The 20,149-nt window shown below is 39.2% G+C and overlaps 2 protein-coding genes across 3 annotated transcripts; both read right to left on the bottom strand.

The window, feature by feature from the left end:
- Positions 1 to 223: 223 nt before the first annotated feature.
- Positions 224 to 15,742, bottom strand: LOC102713808 (protein ABERRANT POLLEN TRANSMISSION 1-like). 2 transcript variants are annotated; one of them, XM_006650026.3, is made up of 22 exons: positions 15,414 to 15,742; positions 15,178 to 15,289; positions 14,775 to 15,071; positions 14,190 to 14,452; positions 12,811 to 13,021; positions 12,087 to 12,257; positions 11,935 to 12,012; positions 10,911 to 11,156; positions 8,412 to 10,523; positions 6,380 to 8,159; positions 6,064 to 6,167; positions 5,175 to 5,534; positions 4,959 to 5,077; positions 4,133 to 4,397; positions 3,673 to 3,897; positions 3,356 to 3,495; positions 2,693 to 2,765; positions 2,390 to 2,491; positions 1,916 to 2,275; positions 1,565 to 1,732; positions 1,026 to 1,410; positions 224 to 611 (listed from the first exon to the last, which is right to left on the bottom strand). In XM_006650026.3, exons 1-22 carry the CDS (start codon positions 15,560 to 15,562, stop codon positions 493 to 495), a joined length of 7,839 nt encoding a protein of 2,612 aa, XP_006650089.1. In that variant the 5' UTR covers positions 15,563 to 15,742; the 3' UTR covers positions 224 to 492. The 2 variants fall into 2 exon arrangements, with proteins under 2 accessions (XP_006650089.1, XP_015690856.2); XM_015835370.2 differs by lacking the exons at positions 14,190 to 14,452; positions 14,775 to 15,071; positions 15,178 to 15,289; positions 15,414 to 15,742 and having other exon boundaries at positions 12,087 to 12,252; positions 12,811 to 12,973.
- Positions 15,743 to 16,425: 683 nt separating this feature from the next.
- Positions 16,426 to 18,660, bottom strand: LOC102713530 (ribosomal RNA-processing protein 17). The gene is made up of 4 exons (XM_006650025.3): positions 18,338 to 18,660; positions 18,157 to 18,262; positions 16,985 to 17,102; positions 16,426 to 16,885 (listed from the first exon to the last, which is right to left on the bottom strand). Exons 1-4 carry the CDS (start codon positions 18,517 to 18,519, stop codon positions 16,605 to 16,607), a joined length of 687 nt encoding a protein of 228 aa, XP_006650088.1. The 5' UTR covers positions 18,520 to 18,660; the 3' UTR covers positions 16,426 to 16,604.
- Between the last annotated feature and the right edge of the window lie 1,489 nt (positions 18,661 to 20,149).

The following is a 20,149-nucleotide window of genomic DNA, read 5'->3' as shown; positions in this document are numbered from 1 at the left end:
GAAAACTAAGGCAAACATTAACACATGTTTATGTGTGGCAAATCAGGATTACTTTATCTTCGTGCAACAGAAGAAATTAGTAACATTCTTCGATCAAAAGTATTAAGAAAATTTAAAAAACATAGCTAAAGGGTAAAATATACCATGGTTAATAAACTTCAGAAAAATCTTAGTTTACTTATGTCCATGAACTAGCAATCAAAAAAATTTTGGGCCATAAACCGGTCTAAACATTGTCGCCTTCATTGCTAGAACTTATTTCAAGAATTCATGTGGGCAAAATTGCTGAAAATACTCCTACATAATCTTTTCAATATTCAAATGCTTCATAGCTCTTAACCCATCGACCAAGATGTCCAAATCAAGCTGGAACAGACCAAAATGTCCAAATCAAGCTGGAACTACTGGAGGTCTGAAGCATTTTACTATGCTCAAAGCCAGGTATTGAAAGAGCTACCACCAAAGTGTTGTGAGCCAGTGCTGGCTTAATCTTTAATCTTTTGGACTCGTTTCCGCTGGTGATGAATCATCATCATCGGAAGAAGAGGAGTCTGTCTGGTTCCCAGTAGGGCCGCGAGGTGGCAGCTCCAATCCGTGCTCTTGCAGAGTAGCTGAAGAAGAAGATTAGACAAGTCATACCTCCCAGGTACTGAATTATTTCAGGAAAAGTAGATACGCCATGTTCTAGCATATATTATAAGAAAGAAATTTTGTAAGTCTGACAAAATAGCATGATTTGTATGTGGGGATGTAATTTTCTGAATTTCATACACTAACAAATGCATGAATATATGTTTTTATTAAGCAAGTTAAGAAAAAGAGTGGCTCCAATGATGACTAGATGGTTATGCTGGTAGTCTAGTACTGCATATTCTGCGCAATGAAATCTTCTCTTTCAAACAAACAATTTTAAGCGACAACCAACTATAAGTCATTTTTGTTTGCCTAGATCTATTTAAAGTTGCCAGATAGAATCAGCTTATCAACAATTTAGTATCTCTCCTTTCAAAAAAAAAAAATCTCACCTGCACTCTTAGGAACTTTGGACTTAAACTTCTTCGTGTGCCGTCGTATAAGCTTCTTTGTTTTTGTTATAGTCAATTGTCGAGCAAATGGAGAGAACTCAATTTCATTCTCACTCCTTTCACCGTGAAAATCATGATCAGCGTCTCCTTTCATAGTCTTCAGGACAAATGCCTTCGCTTTCTTTCTCTGTGAACTGAATAATCCCTTAACAGAAGTGGCAAAGCCATCACCAGCTCCATCATTAGTTTTTTTAAGGAAGGCCGGCAGTTGATCAGAACCACCAGCTTCATCGCCATCGCTGTCACTCAAATTAAAATCATTGGCAGCAATTAAACTTGCAGTTGGCTCTTTTTGGCTAGTGGATTTCGCTTTAAATTTTTTACCCTGTAAAAGACAAGTTATGTCTAGTCAAAGGGTTAACTCCACACAAGAACTCAGTTCATACGAGATTTTGCATGCTATGCTATTTTAATTCCTTAACATTTAAAAGAAAATTTTTATTTTAGCCTCAGAAGTTTACAAAGAGAAACAGACTTGCCTGCATGCCGGTTACTGACTTCAGTACTCCCCATATAATGTGTTTCTTGACTCGTGAAAACAGTCTTGCCCATGTTCCAGTAAAATCTTCACGATGAAAGGTATCCATTAATAATCTTACATCACTAACAGCAAACGGCAATCCCTCGTACGTGAGCAGCAATTCAACCTAGAATATCATAGAAACTAGATTCATGTTATACAGATGAAAGAGTGATCTCATTCAGTTAGGGGACACAAAATTAAAAAAAAATAAAAAAATCTGTTGTTTCAGGTTTTCAGCAGGTTGTGTACTGTATTTTAGCAGGTTGTGGAAAAAACAAAAAAGGAAATCAGCAAAGTATATGCTGACCTGGCTTATGTTTATGTTATGGAAGTCCATCAATTTTTGTGGTCTAGTTTGCTTCACCTCATTAGGCTCTATATTTTTCTTCTCTTCACGAGTAGAGCGAGCAGATCGTACTAACTTGGCGTCTTTAGCAGCATCTTGAGATTCATTCGACTGACTCTGAATTTGTGAAACAAGTTCGTTGGTTACAGATTCAGCAACAGTTTCCTCCCATGTTCTGTCAAATGAAGATGTCCTTCGAAGTTCAGGCTTTTGTGGAAGCGTGGAGTCTTTTGATGACTGTTTACTGGGACTGTTCGTTTCAGCAACAGACATGCTTTTCTTTCGTCGTGTCCCTCCTGTTGTGGAGACTTTGAAAAGTTCCTAGTAATGAAAAAGAAATGACACAAATATACTAGATAAGCAACAATGGAGGAAGCACTGGTGCATAACTGAAGAATGGAAAATCATAGCACAAAGAACATGAAATGATTTAACCTGCCGCTTTTGCGGATGCTGTTCATCACCAGGGAAGAAATATCCCCACATCATTCTGTACATTGCTTCAGTCAAATAAATTTTCAGCGGATAGATGTCAACCTATAGTAATGGGGATAAAAGGACCATTAAAGTGCACTGTTGCACTGGATCAATACTTATTCATACATCCGGATCTGATATAAAAGAAAAACTATAAAAGAAAGAAAATATAGAATCATAGCCTCAGCCCTCAGAACAAATAATGCCACAGAAATTACAAACAGTAGGAGTTAGTCATAAGAGAGAAAAAACTTAAATTACCAGGAGACTCTCTATTACTGAGTTACCACCAGTAGGAGCCCCTTGCCTAGCATTAACACGCAGCATTACATTTCTGAGTTCAAAATTAGTGAAGCAGATTGGTCAGTATAGAATATATATGTTGAATGAATATATGAAGGAGAATATATGAAAGGATATAGGAATAAGCTGTAGAACAAAGTTCAGAACCCAATCATGCTATGCCTAACCATCCCTTTATTGTAAGTATGCCCCATCAAGCAGGACAGCAGAATTAGCTTGCACTTTCCTTTCAACAAAGCAGAAGTTTCATAGTGGATTGTACTCCTGGCCACCTTAATCAATGAAAAGATAGAACTGGCACATATTGCCAATGCACTGTCACAGTCTGGTAACTAACTATTATATAATTTTGCGGTATCTTAAGATTGCTTTGTGGAATGGCACCTATTTCCTGTTACCGGAAACATGCAAACCCCTGAATACCAACTCGATGACAAAATGTAATGCTACAGTACGAAAGAAGCATCTAGTGTGAGGATGGAAACTAAAAGAAACAGGATGACAAAATTAGATGCTTACTACTTTTTATGACAGAATTTCCTCTTATAAAAACGATGATGCACATATCATATGTTGAACACCCAAAATACACCATGCAATGGGAAAATATAGCATCCTTACTTGCCCCATTCAGAAGGTGGATTCCACGGTGACAGAACAGTATCCGATTTTGCATTAGTAAGTCCATTTTTTAGAACAAACAACTTGGTTGTCAAATGAGCAATGCCAATGTCTTTATAGTCCCGGTCAAAATCATAAATCTGCAGATTTAGAAAAAAGAAGGGAGTTAGTACCAAGAACAGGATGGAATGTGAATCTGTCTAATTGATAAAGAAACTAGCGATGTTGTTCTCCACATTAAAATTGAACTAAATACTCCTATGTACCATGAGAAGATAAAAGCAAGATTATGCTTCACTGGAGATGGAATAAATTACCATATCATTTATCTCAGCTTCAGCAAATGATTTTCCATCTGCTAACATGCTCCAGACAACCTTGTTTATCTTCATTGAAACTCTCATGGCAAATGAAGGGCTTTTGTTCTTTTCCTTTTCCATTAGCCTTAACTGTGCAGCTTTCTGCATAGCAACTCTCAGCAAAGAAGATGCCTCTTTCCTACCATTGCGAACATTCACGAGTTCCTTCTTCAGAAATTTTACCTGGTATAGGTTATGTAAATCATTACCATAAATTCTAAATGACATAGAAAGGAAATTATTAATTTACATTATGATAATGGGATCCTCAATTTTATTTCATTACTGTAGAGAAAATATGAACTAAGACATTAACTGTCCAATAAAGTATACAAGTGAATACAATCTATTGCAGCAAAAATAACTTTATGCAAATTTGGATTTAAAGAACGGTAACCAAGGTTGCTCTACAGCGTACCAGACTTGCTCTTGATCCAGTAACAATCCATGTAGCATCATTAGACTTTGGGGTCTGGGTCTCATCAGCAGATATTTCATTACCAACAGATAAAGTTCTGATATCATCAAGAAGTATCTTCCTTTCTCTTTCTTTTATTTCAACATCAATCTTTGCTAATTCTACCTCTTCCACTCCATCTGGTACAACTGCATCAGACTCTTCTCCAATGTCGTCATCGTCGTCATCATTATCTAGGGGATAGGAAAGGTTGCTCTTCTGAGGTCTGAAAATAGAATATAGTTAGTAACTGAAATATTTATTATCGAAGTTCATAGATAATCCAATTTACAGAAACCAAAATGATTTTATGAACATAAAATTTTTCAGTACACTTGTTCTTGTAAGAAGAAAATCATGGCAGGCATGAATTTATACAGGATTAATAACCCTATTCTGCCATAGCTTCATTTCCATTTTAAATCACAGATACCTGGTTACGATAATAATACACCCACAGAACACAGTTCGATAGGAAGTGACCATTCATTTTAAGATGAGCATTTTGCTGCGTTAAATCAAGAGGTCTAGGAGCTACCTAAGGTTTCTTCCAAATATAACCACTTCATATTATCATATCTAGTGATGTATATGCTTTGGAAATTGGAATATAATATGTCAAGATGCTAATGGAATAAATTTTACTCATTCTAATCACTGATATATATAATCAACGATTAGCAGATATGAAATCTAAACACTGAAACCACCGATGCCAAAACTGGGTTGAATAGTGTCAATAGTACACAAATGCTATACTGGTAGCATTGCAAGGTAAAGGATTTACTTTGGGGTTCTTGCGAAGAGAAGATTAGTCAAAACATCCATCATAACCTGAAATTGACGTGATGTCATACCAGCAGTTATATCTGGCGAGTTAAATGCCAACTCTTTCAGTGGCTTGACCTGCATTACCAAAATCTCATTAAATAAGTAACATGTAGCTAAACATGCCATTAATATATCTTCACAGTTTTGTGCAAATCAAAATGAAATCATTAACCTTTAGCTCAGGGTTTCCTCCCTTGTGCCTTGTGTAGCGGAAATACATTTGGCATGGCATAAATACCCTCTCAAGTAAAGCACCGGTTCGTTTAACCTCAGATGATCTACGGTGGATTTTGGGTAGCCACTGAATACCAGCACCAGGATCAACGTCAGTGGGAGCGACATGAGCCTGAACATGCTCCAACATTACAGAAACCTCATAACGTGACCAACTCATTTCAGGCCTGGTCTCTCCTCCAATGGATATGTTGCTGGAACCAAGTGCTTTCTCAAACATTTCTTGACCAACATGTACAATTGAGTGAAATGAACGGATTAATATCCGCCCACTACCAGCAGCCAGCAGAAACCTACCCTGATGTTAATTAGTGAACATGCAAAGTCATTTCAGCAGTTCTACTAAAATTTATTAGGTGTAATTAACAAATATGAAACCTGCCATACATAACACCATGATACTATTAAGGAATAGCAAACATATGACCTTGCAATTAAATCCATTAGCTTGCAAGTAGCGCCTACTGACATTTTTTTTTAAAATTCAATCTGAGTCATCCGGAATTGTGCCCTTTAGGCCCAATTTGAAAGGAACATGTTATAAACAGGGATTGAAGTATTGTGTTCAAATTTACATAGCATTTTACTAGACGTATCACTAGATTGAACCGTGCGACAATAATATGTTTTGGAATATTTTCATTAGCCAGCAGTTGCTAGAGGACTGAAGATAAAGATTATTCATCGAATGGCAAGCTTATGACTGAAGTGACAGAAGATGTACATTTAATGACAAAACAAATAAGTGTTCTTTTGAAATATAATCTGAGAAACATGCTGGCAAGAGTAAGTTCTAAAAGAAAAGGTGCTGACAAGAGTATACTCACATTTGCTTCTTCTGAATGCAAATTGAATTGAGGTTGCACAACATTAACCATGAAATGCCCTGTTCCTTCGTCTTCAGAATCAGTACTGTTGGAGGGCTTCATTGCTACATAACAAATTAAGCTAATAGTCAAACTAAGCAAAACTATTAATGCAATTACCAACATCTGCAAGTGTTTAATGCAATGCTGAAAATTGAACCGTGCGACAATAATATGCTTTTTCATAATAAATTACCATCTTAGTCCTCGACAAATAAAAAAAATACAAATATACAAAAAGAACTGGTGAGAGAGGATTGCATGTACAAAAGCATACCAGTGTCACTACTTGATGTTGACTCTAGCTTGCTGGATCCGCTGGAAGGTGGTTCTGAACCCTTGGTCTGTTTTGGAGGATCTGATGGTTGTGATGCGAGTGGAGAGTTGAGAGTGCCATCATTGGACACCTCAGCTTCTTTAGCTGACTGTTTTTTCTCGAGAATCTTTCTTTGGGCATATTGGCGAGAAGGAGATGGTTTTGGAGGTTGAAATGCTTGGGTTAAACCACCAACCCAACAGACGATAGCTGCCCTGTTTTCTAGATTCCATAGAATTTTCAATCCATACACAAACACTCGCTGACAACTGTCAGCAACTACAACATTGAATCCCTCCTCATCACTACCTGACTGTGCATGATCACTTTCATCCCCCCCATCAAACTCAGACTTAACCAATGGCATATCTGATTTTTTCCTGCCATCCTCCTGCCATGCAGATAATCTAGCAGCATCAGCCTTGGGAGTTTGCTTTCGTATTGTGAAATAATCAGAATACAGAAAAAATCCATCATCTCGGATTTTCTCAGTTGAACTGGTTTTCTTTTTGCCAGGACTATCTGTAGCTTTCATAGGCAGGCTCTTATTTTCTACCTGAGCATCCTTAGAAGTTGATGGTTCAGGAGTTTTGTTGATAAAGACTTTCAGCAAGTGAAGGTCTATGCCCTGGTAGACAAGATCAAGAGGTTCACGCTTGCAGTCGAATGTAAATATCTGCTTCCCACGACTGAAAGCAATTTCAAGCCTAAACTTTGTGAAGTGAAGTGTCAAACCCTTAGCAGGATCATCAGCCTGTAGCGGCGTATTATTGATCTGCAATAACGAAGCATCAAAACGAATAAACTGTTCGGTCATAACTCTGTCAAGTGGTAGGTTTCCAGACCGTATAAATCTAGGAACTCCAAAGCGTGGAAACCTGGAAAACAGTCTAAGTTTGTGCGGGGGAAGAAAAACTAGGTTGCACCACTTCATTAGCCAGGCTAAATCATGAGCTCCAACATTCACGGTCGGAGAATTATTTGAAACTGCTTGAATACTCTGTTGATGCTTCACAGGTTCAGCTGTAGAAGGTTTAAGTGAAAAGCTCCACTTGAGTGAAAGAGAAGTTGAGCGAAATGGATCAAGAACTTTGTCCCGCGGTTTTCCCTCCACAGGAAGAGCAAACAAATAATGATCCATTGGGTTACCTGAATCACATCCCCACTGAATCGAAATGTCCATGAAAAAGGAGGGGGTTTCAAGGAAAGGTATTGCTTCATGATATGGAGTTTCCAGACTGGATTTCTTTGCGAGGCTCTCTAGGCTGCTTAGGTACACCTTTAGGTACTTTGAAGACAGACTGACATAACCATCCACATAACATATTTCCATATAGTCAGATGTGAGCAACATTTGATCTAGCTTCTCATAAGGGCTCGTTTTAGCAGGGAGATGCCACTTTGTTTCAGCAAGATCCAAGCGAAATTTCCCATGAATGTAGTTCCGCATATCATCCCACCATGGTAAGCTGCGTTCTCTTCTAGGGGGTTCAGGTCGCTCAAAAAACCATCTTTTAGCTAGATTGGCCCTACGTAGAGCACAGGTAAAAGCATAGCTCACATCAGCAAAAACTGGCTCGTACCCAACTCCAAAGGAAACTTCTCCTTTCTGGAAATGCAGCGGTAGGTCAGCATATGTTTTCATCGGTGGTGTATAACCAGTTGCAGAGCGTAACAGATTTACTCTCCACCACTTCCCAACATAAACATCTTGTCGAACTTGAGGTTGGAAAGTGGTTGCCTGCCACCATAAAAAGAGGAAACATTTATAACTGGAGTGATGGTTAATAACCAGAAAATATTTTATACAAATTGTGTAGGAAGTATGATCCTCTAGTGGAGGCACCATGGTGGAGTACTTAACATATAAGGGAGCAATTGCAACTATACCTAATTTGACCTAGTTACCATCTTTTGTACTGTCGATGGGTGAGCAAACTGCGCAAAAATGTGGTCTCTGTAAGTGAAAAAAGGAGTGGCATCAAATGCTAACCTGCTGAGCCAGGACAAGTCGTCCTTTACATTTAGCAGAGGTCCCAGAAAAGAGTGGAAATGAGTAGTCTCTTAAGTACACTGATAAGGATTTAGCTTTCAAAGTAAAATTGCTACCATACAGCCGGGAAAACGGAATATCCTTTTTTGCACAAACAGGATCCACAGTTTTAACAAAACCAATCATTCCTTCATCCCCCCCATCAATCTTTGATAGGCTCACATCAACATCTTTTGCACAGACTGACATAACTGATGATCTGCGAGTACTCATCTTAAAACCCGACTGGAAGCCACTAGAACATGAGCCTGACCCTTCTGACACCTTCAATTCCTGGCATGCCGAGTAATAAGATTGAAATGCCTGTTTATATATTTCCTCTCTGAGTTTTTCAAATGAACACACATCAGGTGCATCACCATCAACCTCAGGGCAGTCACTTTTCTTTTCAGAAGAGCCATCCAATTTTGCCTTGGGGGAGTCTTTGTGTTTGGGTGAAGCAAGCTCATCAAGTAAATCCAACCTTACTGTGGACTCATTAAATACATTCTTCATTAAATGGATATGCTCATCAAGCCAACCTTGGATAGGCTCTTCTTCAATTTCTGCTACAAGATCACGTACCATGACCCTTACATACCGAAATGCTGTTGATTTTGATTTGCTCTTTTTGCTGCTACTGCTGCTGCTGCTGCTACTGCTAGATTTCTTCTCAGGAAATAAAATGGACGTTTTTGCTGCAGAAATAATTTTAAGAGCCCGCAATGTATCTTCAACTGCATCATCTATAGCCCGCAGTTGCAACCTAAAAGGCAGGCATATATAGGCATCACGACATTGAATAACCCAATCACATGTAGCTGCAGACTGCAATTTCTTATCAGGTAGGCTGTCTGAAATGGAAACTGGGATGCGTGATATCTGCGTGCGACTGCTTTTGAAAATTCGTGCACCGCAAAAACTAACTAGTATTCCTTCAATCAAAACACCAATCTTTGCATTCTCTGAAAAAATGGAGCCAACATGAACCATTGCTTCAACTCCATCAGCAAGTTCACCTGAAATTCTCAAAGATTCTACATCAAGAGCAATAACTGATTCTCGTTTCTTCTGAGGCTTTTCTTGCTGTCCATGTTCTGTTAGTGAATCCTTCTTTGTCAAAGTATCTGTGTACACTGCATCATCTTTTATCTCAGTAGCAGAAATTTGGAGTTTGATCCTGTGCAGAATGGATTTGAGTCGAGTGGCTACTTCAAGTAATTCTAGATAGGGATCAGGTTCCCACCTGACTGCTACCTCTGTTACATTTATGAGCGCGCAGACTGCACTGTCATTTGACCCACCAGAGCGCCGGACGAACTTCACCTTTTGCACATCGAAAAGCGTAACCTCCTCTGCAGGACTATCATCAAGTTGGTCTTCTTTATGTGTTAATCTGGATCTTCCAAGCTCAACCTGCATGGATTGCTTTTCCTTGTTCAGACATACACCAATTTGATTAATCTCAAGATAAGTAGAAAAATTAATGTGCTTATGATCTGGATGACTGGTTGAGTTGACATAGGCCATCCTTGGGGAACCATCAGCATCATTGATTATCACAACACGGCCACCTTGTGAACCAAAATTAACACGCTTGGGATCTGCTATAGTCATATCTTCAAGTCTCATTTCACCAATATACAAAACAGAGCACTGTTCGACGTTAATCTTGACTATCTGTGTTGCTTTAGCATTCTTGCTAGATTTTTTAGAGGTGCCCTGTACAGGTCGCTTCTTAGGAGGGTGAATGCTTTTCAAAAATACCTTATAAGACATTGCAGTGGTACAAAGTAGCTCAAGATAGTAAAAACAGAAGTTCGTTCTGATTCCAGATACATTGAGAGAAAGAGCAGATTTTGGATTGTCCAAGCCATTATCTTTGCTTGGGTCCTTTTGCTCCAGATCAAGAGTAGTGCGGCTAATCTGCAATAAGGTGCTCGAGATCCGTTCTTTTATTGACTGCTGATGTTTTCCAACAACAAGCAAATTTAATTCACCAAGCACTGCATGCAGTTCAGTTCCTTGGTTTACCGTCTTACTTGCGGCAATATGAGTAGACATCAAGCAACACTGCATCATCCAGAACATACAGGATGATATTAGCATTTTATTAGGTAAGGAATGACTGTGAATCAATTTGGTGTGGTTCATTATTTGGAACAGGAATAACAGAATACACCACCAGTGAAATTAATGATTGAGTGAATTCATGTAAACTATAAAATGTACAGTAGTTTAATGCAACTAAAAGCTTAATTCAAGAATACAAATCAATGGTACTCCCTCCGTTTCATATTGTAAGACTTTTTATCTATGTCTAGATTCATATATTTATCAATGTATATTGTTTGTATATATGTCTATATTCCTTAGCATACATATGAATCTAGACAATGCTAGAAAATCTTACATTATAAAACAGAGGTAGTAGATCAGAGTGCACGATAAGGAACTTACATTGTACAGTGGTATGTCATCAAGACTGTAGAGCACAATAGTCAGCTCAGGTGCTGAGAGTGTAAATACCAAATCCAATGCTAACTTTTCTTTGGGTGTCTTCTCTTGTGTTGAACTTTCACTAAGAACAAGGGGTTTCTTTTCTGCTGAATTTAATGGAATCAATGGCTTTATTCTGCTTATAATGAGATTACATTGGCTGCCACTAATTTTGATACCAGCTTCAGCTCGAATTGGTGATGTTGACTGATAGAAGACAAAGCATCAGCACATATTACCATAGAAATAAACTGTATGCCAAATAACCAGAGGTGCAGAAAATGTTTTGCTATAACAAATACACCAAAAGTATGATTTAATCAACTCCCTATGAAACTTAATCATTGCAACTTCCTTCTTTTTGTGCACTTGGAGTGGGAGCATGCATATGTATGGGTGCAACAAATGTGAGGCTAATATACCAAGACCACTGTGTACTTTAATTAAATACTCCCTCTGTTTCAAAATACAAGGTGTACTTTGTTTCATTGAGATAAGGTTTTGACCAATGATTCAATTATAATGTATTTTTTGTGAAGCAAAATCAATGGCATTAAATTCGTGTTGAAAAATATGTTCTTATGATTATTCTTTTGTATCACATAAATGATATGTTAGTAAAACACTCGTTGGTCAAAGTCTTGTCCTAACAAAACAAAATATTCCTTCTATATTGAAACAGAGGGAGTACGGAACTATCTGAAAGTAATACCTTAAACAAAAATAAAAAAAAGGTAAACTATTCAACACTGATGCATTTCACGATTGATGCAACTTCTGTGCACACTGAAACTAATGAACATAAAGAAAAATGTGTTGAATTGAAATTCTTATCAGTTTGTTAAGGAAGTGTTCTCCAGAAAATGTAGCAAGTACAAGTGTACAACTAAGATAGAATTGAGAGTTTGAGACCCTACAGGAATTTCTCGAGAAAAATATTGGATCAACAATAGTATATATTTACATTATAGCACATCAGACTGACCTGAATGGGAATGTTTGCTGAGACAACTGTTGCAATTTTCACAACCTCTAATACAGACGTGGCACCATCCATTAGAAGCTGGAAAATAAAACACCCACGATGTAATCTAAATTGAAGAGCTTATATAAACAAATGAAAACATGGATGCATACATGAATATCAGACACATTAGTTGCCAGCTGAAGGTGTGCTGCCTCCCCAAAGTCACTGTGCAGTTGTGATTTCACAAGTCTTACGGAGATGCTGCCAATTTGATTGTTGATCGAGAGGCCATGGTCCTTTGGCAAAAACTTCAGATCTAGCTTGGACATATTGAAGCTAACCTTCCAAAGAACAATTACATTTTAGTGAATGCTAATTCAGCAGGAAACTTATGTTGAAACAAAAGATTAAGCCTTAAGGAACAATCTCTACTGGCAAAACAAAATATTAAAGAAGATTCTGAAGCCCCATCAATACAAAATACTTGAATGTCCCCTGGAATACAATTGCTACAATATGTGTATGGATTACATGTTAACTCTTATATGATATCAACCCCAAGATGTTTGCATTTGAAAGTTGTTAGTCTGAGTATTTACAAACTAGGCAATGCCAGTTTGATCATTCAAAGGAGGACGTTATATTTTCATTGATAGTATTACAAGTGAAGGACAGTAAATAATCCAAAAGAAATACATGATTAAAGTATTACTCAGGGTTGTGTCTACACAAAGTGAACATCAATAGCATTATGTTAGCACCCATTTGTTGACCAAATTACATAGGGTCAGAAACAGAAAGAACCTAACAGAGAATCATATATGGAGAAAGAAAATACCCGTGCATAACAAAAAGAAAGATAAAAACTGTGGTGCTACAGGAAATTAATACAACCTTTTCAGGAAGTAAATCAATCTTCTTATTGAATGATGAAAGTTTGCTTCCTTCAGATTTAGTAGCTGACTTAACATCCGTGGCAGGTTCGTCTGACTTGTCAGCAACTGTGGAAGCAGACAGCTTCTTCTTGGTGAATAGCTTTTCTTCCAAGTTCACAACAACCGGGCCAGATATCAAATCCAAATTCTTGACTCCAATGCCTTTACCCCTAAAGGGTTATCAATAATGATAAGAATGGCAGAGACTCAAATGGATGTCATGAATTGAGGTCCAATGGGCGAAAATAGAGTAGCTGATTATATATATAGGTGTAAGAGATGAGATAAAGCAAGCAAAGGCAGATTGGCACTTGTATTACAGTAGCAGACATATATTTACTCTGATGAACAGAGGAGTTTGGGATACTGGTTGACTATATATATAGGTGTAAGAGATGAGATAAAGCAAGCAAAGGCAGATTGGCACTTGTATTACAGTAGCAGACATATATTTACTCTGATGAACAGAGGAGTTTGGGATACTCGTGTGTTCTACACCCATCCCCATTATGTAGGGTCTTCTTTGGCTGCGTACACTTGTATATTTATATGTTTATGTTGTTTGCAAGACTATTCTTTTCTAAAATAAAAATGGCATTCTTTGAACATGTGCATATGCAGGTAAATTGATCTCATGAGGTCATGTAAACCACTATTAGATATAAACTACTTTTTTTATTAAAAAAGGCTCATATAGTTTATTTATCATTTTTTGCAATATTTGGGCACTATGCTAATACCTTTAAAATAATAGTTCAATTTTTGCTCTTTCAAAGCAAACTAGCAAGGCAAAAGCTGCAAAACATCAATTGCAGTTACTTGATTGAATGAGTTCAACTGGGTTTGCTGGAAAACAATGGCTAACGTAAGCTTGACATAGGCACAGAAAGATATTTTTACATGTATAAATCTGATGGAATTTGGTGTACCCTTGTGATATTAATTATCCTTATTTTTAGTAAACACTAGGCGATTGAAAATGTACATATTGTTTCAAGCTTACCTATCAAGTTCCAAAGGACAGCTAGGAGAGAAAACTAGATTATCAAACATGGATAAGTGTTATTCATAAGGCAAAAATATCATTGTAATGACTATTAGTAGCTTAAGTTGAATCACAGCTTATGTTGCCCAGCCTTAGAGTTACATCAAGCATACACAGATATGTTAAGCAGTAATAATCAATCACTGCCTATTTTCAGTCTAAGCAACCATTACCTTCACGAGTGTTTATCTATCAAAATGAACCTCACTTTTTTTGTAAGAATTTTTTAGTTGTAGATTGGTCACTTGTCAAGTGGTCAACAATGTTTGCAAAGCTTTGCTTTAAGGGGTTACCTCTGATGAAGATCACACAAGAGTGCTATATCCTCAAACAAGAAAGAGCTACAGTCAGCTGTGTCCATGGCTGAACAATATTGTCCACTGACCCACCAATCCAATTTGCTAAATACTGATGTACTGTTGTCGATGCCATCTGGCTCTAATGCTTGCACAAATAAAGGCAAGATGTGTATTTCAACATTAAGAATTGGATCCAACCCTCCCGTTTTTGATAAATCAATCTTGAGGTCCTTGATGCCAAGAGCAGCTTTTGGAGCCTGCAACGAGTTACTATCAAATCTTCAACACAATATACAAGACAAACAAACAAACATCCAACAGAACTTCAAGCTACTGTGACTTGTATTAAACCCTCATGTCCCCAGATAAACAGCATGATTTGCAAAAAGTAGGTGGAAAATATATTGGGAGAGGAAGGTGTGCATAAAATTAAGAAGTAATAAATAGATGATCTTTTTTCAACACAAAACCTGTTCATACAATCAGAACATAAAATTAGAAAACATACAGATTTAATTCAATTTATCAGCATTTATAATCTATCGGATTAAGTATATGTAGTTGACAAGAAGGTGGTACCTTGAGCCTCAGCTCCACTATAGAAAGCGACAAAAGACTGGCAATGTTTGTTATAAGCCTCCATTTCGCTTGCCCTTTTGATTTTCCTTTTGCCTTTGCCGGTGAGGTCGAGGTTGATTTGCGAGGGGGAGGTTTCTTCTTGTTTGCGTTTTTCGCAGGTTGCCGGAGCACAATGTCCAGGGCAGAGATTTGTAGTTGCAGGATAGGGCCATGTGTTAGTATGGTAAATCCCAGGTGGGTGAGTGGTCTTCGCAGGCCAAGTCTAATTTCACCTATACAAATGGAATCAACAACACCCTGAAAAGCGAAGCACACGAGAATCATTCGCATATCCGCATCAGCATTACAGCAGAATGAAGTGCCAAGGGTACATTGATGAAGCTAAGCAAGCATGTAAGGGTACCTTTGGGGAATTAATGGTGATGTCCCTAAGATAATTGAAGCCAAAGGAGCGGCATCCGATCGAGAGCTTGGCCGTGTGTCGAAGAACCCAGGCCACAGCCCTGGCAAGGAACCTGCAATGGGATCAAAGCATCATACTAGGTTATTTCATTTTTGAAAAAAAAAACATTGATCATCCTTGAAGAGAAATGTTGAACAATCCACCGTCATATAGAATTGAGGGAGGTGGGAGCGTACAGGAGGGCAAGGCAGGAGGCGGCTACGACGACCGCGGCGGCGAGGATGAACTTGAGCGCGGAGAGGAGGAGGCCGTGGCGGAGGACCAGCTCGATGGCCTCCCAGGCGACGACGAAGGCCACCAGCAGCTGAACGAGGCCAACCATCATCGTCGTTGCTGCTGCTGCTGCTGCCCCTTCCTCCTCGCCGCTGGTGCCGCTGCTGCATTCACCCGTCGACCATCACACACCAAAAAAATCGCCTCCGGCAACAACTTGGGGGAGCGGTGGTACCGGATCCGATCGGTGGAAATTGGAGGAGGGAGGAGCGGAGCGGAGCGAAGCGAAGGGATCGCATGGGGGGAGTAAAGTAATGGTGCGGAAGGAGACGCGGGGAGGGAGAGGAGTGGAGAGGAGGTGGCGCGCCATTTCCGGAGGAGACGAAGATCGCAAAGGAAGGGGAGTGGCACGGTGGTTACGCACGTCTCAAACTCTGAAACCCCCCCCAAAAAAAGAAAAACAGAGTAAAAAAAGGGAAGTTCATAAACAACCCCGCCGCCGGCGAGCCGAGGCCTGCGTAACCGCCGTGCCACCTCCTCTCCCCCACCGCCGGAGGGTGGAAGCCGGCAAGCCACAGCCATGCCATTGCTGTGGTGGTGCGCGAGAGCTTGGGATGCTTGAGCTTGTGGCTGGCTCCTTTGGAAACACTGGCCAGAACGCCAGGTTACCACGGTGAATAGTGACAAATCTGAACAAAATTTTACGAAGATTTTTAATGTTTGTCTAAATATCTCGTACAGCTTCATCTTTAAATTTAAATTTAGAGAGTAGATTTTAGAGTTTCTTGCCGTAATTTATTTTTCAGCGTTAACTTTTAAATCGTTAAAAACACATATATAAATATTTTATTCATAAATTATTTTTTATTTGCAAAATATAAACCAACCAATCACCCCTAATTTTTGTGACCGCGGTAACAAAAACCTGGTCCTCATCCATCAGATTCATTCCAATCTGAACAGTTGACGAATCTGTTGGGTTAATTTCAAACATGATATTGCAAAACTGGCACAAATTAACAACTGAGCATACTATCTTAGGATGATCAATCAGGACCAAGTACAAATCCACTGTGCCTAGAACAAAAAAAGAAACGGCAGCTTTGGCCTGCCAAAGGCGCAAACATTTCTACACAGTGGTTACAAAACATCACTCACTTCCTCCCTCTGTTCTTCTGTTTACCCTTCGCAGCAGCACCTTTCTTCTTGTCACCCCTTTTCGATTTACTTTTATTCCTGAAGGTTCGCTTCGATGGCTTCTTCTTAACACCTAGGCTAGTACTCTTCTTGGCAGCCATGCCAGGACTCTTGCTGGCGTAGCTCGTAGATGCAGGGGCAACCCTTTTCGGGCCAAGGTCATCATCATCTTCTTCATGAGTGATTTCGCTCGTCGTGACTGTGATTTTAGTCCCGCCGTCTTCATATGTTCTCACTTCTACACAAACATAACAACATATGAATGATAGGATTGGAATCATGGTCGTAAAAATGTAGCATGACAGGAGCTGTTATAAAATCTGGTCTCTGTTCTCACCAGATGCGGGCAAATCATCAGTTTCCATCTCATCGCCATCATTCTCAAAATCTTCGCCGTCAGCATTATCTGATGATAGGACTCTACCGTACAGAGCAATTTCTTTCTCTTGCTTTCTCTGAAACAAAATGAGATCACTCAGTTAAAACTACAGGTCTATGTTATAAATCAGCTACTGAGCTACAGCACGGTTGAGCATAATCCACTTGAAACCACACTAAGGCCTTGCCATACATTGTTATCCCTACAATTCTTTCTTGGTCGATCCTTTATCAGTCAACCAACAAGATCTGAGTTTAATGATACTTTTCCATACAGAACAAAAAAACACATAAAACGTGTATCCATAAACTATAACAGAGAGCACGAATAAGGACATAATTCAGCTTTGAAGACTGCATCATGTGCTATGAGTAACTGCAAGTTCGTTCCTTTCAATTTCAATACACCAATCCTAACAAATCTTCACAGTTCTCTTATCCATTAATACGCTAGCAGTATCTATTATTTTACATGAACCTAACATAGGTGAATCATGTTTAAGTAAGAGCATCAGCATACACCCATTCAGCTTTAAATTATTTTCAGTGCGATTATTCATGTCTTCCTAAAGTCTCCTAGTGTTGCACTCATCAAAACCGCGTTCTAATTGGCATTCATAAACAGTCACAAATCCAAACCGCATTCTAATTGGCATTCATAAACAGTTACGAATACTAGGATCCTACAATCGCCAGTAACAAGTGAACTCACAAAAAATAACCAGATAGGCAACAAATGTGGTTCTATGGGGTAACTTTGCTTTCGATCATTGAGCATCTCCAAGAGTTGTCTAAAATTGATCTCTAAAACTGAATTTTAGGAATTGGGCTAGAAAATATATCTCCAAATACATTCCTAATATTTATACATACCTAAAATTACCTAAAATTAGCTCACTTGTATCCTAAATTTGGAGAAAAACATGGGTTCTTAATACAAGTTATTCATTTTTAGATTTCTGTTGGAGGAGTGTGTAATTTTTATGCCCAATATTTTTTTGATGAACCCAATACAAGTTTTCTAATAGCAAAATATTATCATTCTCTTGGAGATGCTCTATCTTCAACAACCGAAACAATGCCAAAAAAAAACTGTATATGTTTATCTCAGAGGGAGAGGTTTTTTCTCACCCTCTTGCGCTCCTCGATTCGCTTCCGCCTCTCCTTTTCCTGCAAAATCTTCTGCGCCTCCTTTCTCCTCTTCTTCTTCCTTTTGTGAAACCCGGTCACGAAATCCCTACCACACGAAAGAACCCACACGGTTCAGTGAAAACCTTCCTCACCATGGATCGAGAAAGGCTAGAGGACGTACTTGAGGGCTTTCTTATCGAGGGAGACGGAGAGGGCCTTGTTCTTGAGGGAGCGCTTCTTGATGTGCTTCGGCACCATCACCGTCGGCATCTGCCCCACCACCACGTCCTCCGCCTCCGACCCCGACCCCTCCATCTCCTCCCCGTACTCCTCCTCCACCGCCTCCTCCTCCTCCCACGCCATGGCTACGGAGCTCGCCGCCTCGCCCTCTCTTTCTCTCGGGGGAGAGACGAAGGCGGCGGCGGGCGGCGGCGGAAGGAACAGCTAGGTTACAAGGGGTCACGTCACGTGCAGGGCGCGTGATTCATCTTTCCGGTTTACTTGTAGAAAATTTCGCAATTGTAACCTCAAATGTATATATACTTTTCAGTTATACCCTGCGGGTATGGGAGAAAATTTTGCAGTTGTGTCCTTGTAAAAGGAAAAAAGAACTCGATCACCAAATTTATTACTCCCTGCGTTCTAAAATTGAACAAACTTTTGGTTCCTACGTCCAGCATTTAATCATTCGTCTTATTTAAAAAAATTTAAAAAATTGAAAAAATTAGTTACATGTAAAGTACTATTTATAGTTTATCATCTAATAAAAACAAAATTGTTAAATTTAAATAAGACAAAGAGTCAAACATTATAGATAAAAGTAAAAGATTGGTTTATTTTGTGATTGGCTTGTGGGTACTTGTGTATTCAGTCTTGCATATTTTTGGCTCCAATTGGTCAGGGTGAAGTTGCATGTGAAGCCGAAGAGCTTGAGAACCCATAGTAGTGGGACGAAGATGAAGGCTTCGACTTTTAGATCGACTCTACGCTCAGGTTGTTCCTGTGGTGCAGAGTTGCGTCTTTTGCTTGTAAGGTGTAAGGTTGTATGACCGCCATGTGTGTTTTAGTTTAGTTGGAGTTGTATTAAAACCTTGTCGATTTATATAATTAACCGAAGTACTGTTTTTGTATCATTCTGCACGTAAGTGAAGTTCCTGGGCGGTTACGTGACTCAAGGGACGCTTGGATTCAGTCCAGGATCGAGCCCTTACAGGAGTGGTATCAGAGCAATTTGTGGTCCTATGAGTTGTCCTTCTCCGGTTTCTGTCCAATTAAGAGGTGTTCTACATTTTCTACCGTACAAAGCTTCAAATGGTGACATCTCTAACCTAGACTGATAACTATTATTATAAGAAAACGGGGTACAACATAAAATCTGATGGGCCGCAATATTCGGTGGGCCTAATTTGTAACGCTAAAATGGTCATTAGTCCTAATTCTGGACCAGCCAAATTCTAATAGGCCCAATTCATACCGCTACCAATTGGAGAATTTTTATTATTATTAAGTTTATTTTTAAAATATTTTTTATTTTTAAAGATCGTAAAATTAACTGCCCTGCGTATAAAACGCTCTCTGGGAGGATTTTTTATCAGCAATAAGGAGCCGGCTATATAAAAAGGCAGTGCGCTAATTTTGCAAGCGGCTCTGGCTACTGATAAAACACTCTAGTGGCAAGGGGTCGCTGCAAAATTCCGCCACTCTCCTAACGGCCGTCTTCCACGCACCATACATCATCTGCCCCATCCAACCAAAGGGTGTTTTATACCACGTGTCCACCGGTTGGACTTGATGAGGTTAGTTTTGCAGTTTTTTAAAGTAAAAAACATTTCTATCTGGACCGTAATATATCTGGACCGCTCAAAATCTGTCCAACGGTGTGCAGGAACCCAACGGGATGCCTTCGGCCCTTCCTGCTCTGCTGCTCATCGCTCCGGCGGTGGCCGGAGATCCGCAGTATGTGAAGCCATGAAGGGATCGCTGTGTCCATGCC

This window comes from Oryza brachyantha, chromosome 3 (assembly GCF_000231095.2).
Source record: "Oryza brachyantha chromosome 3, ObraRS2, whole genome shotgun sequence".
NCBI lineage: Eukaryota > Viridiplantae > Streptophyta > Magnoliopsida > Poales > Poaceae > Oryza > Oryza brachyantha.
Note: the sequence above shows the minus strand (reverse complement) of the source record. Positions and strands in the feature narration are given on the sequence as shown.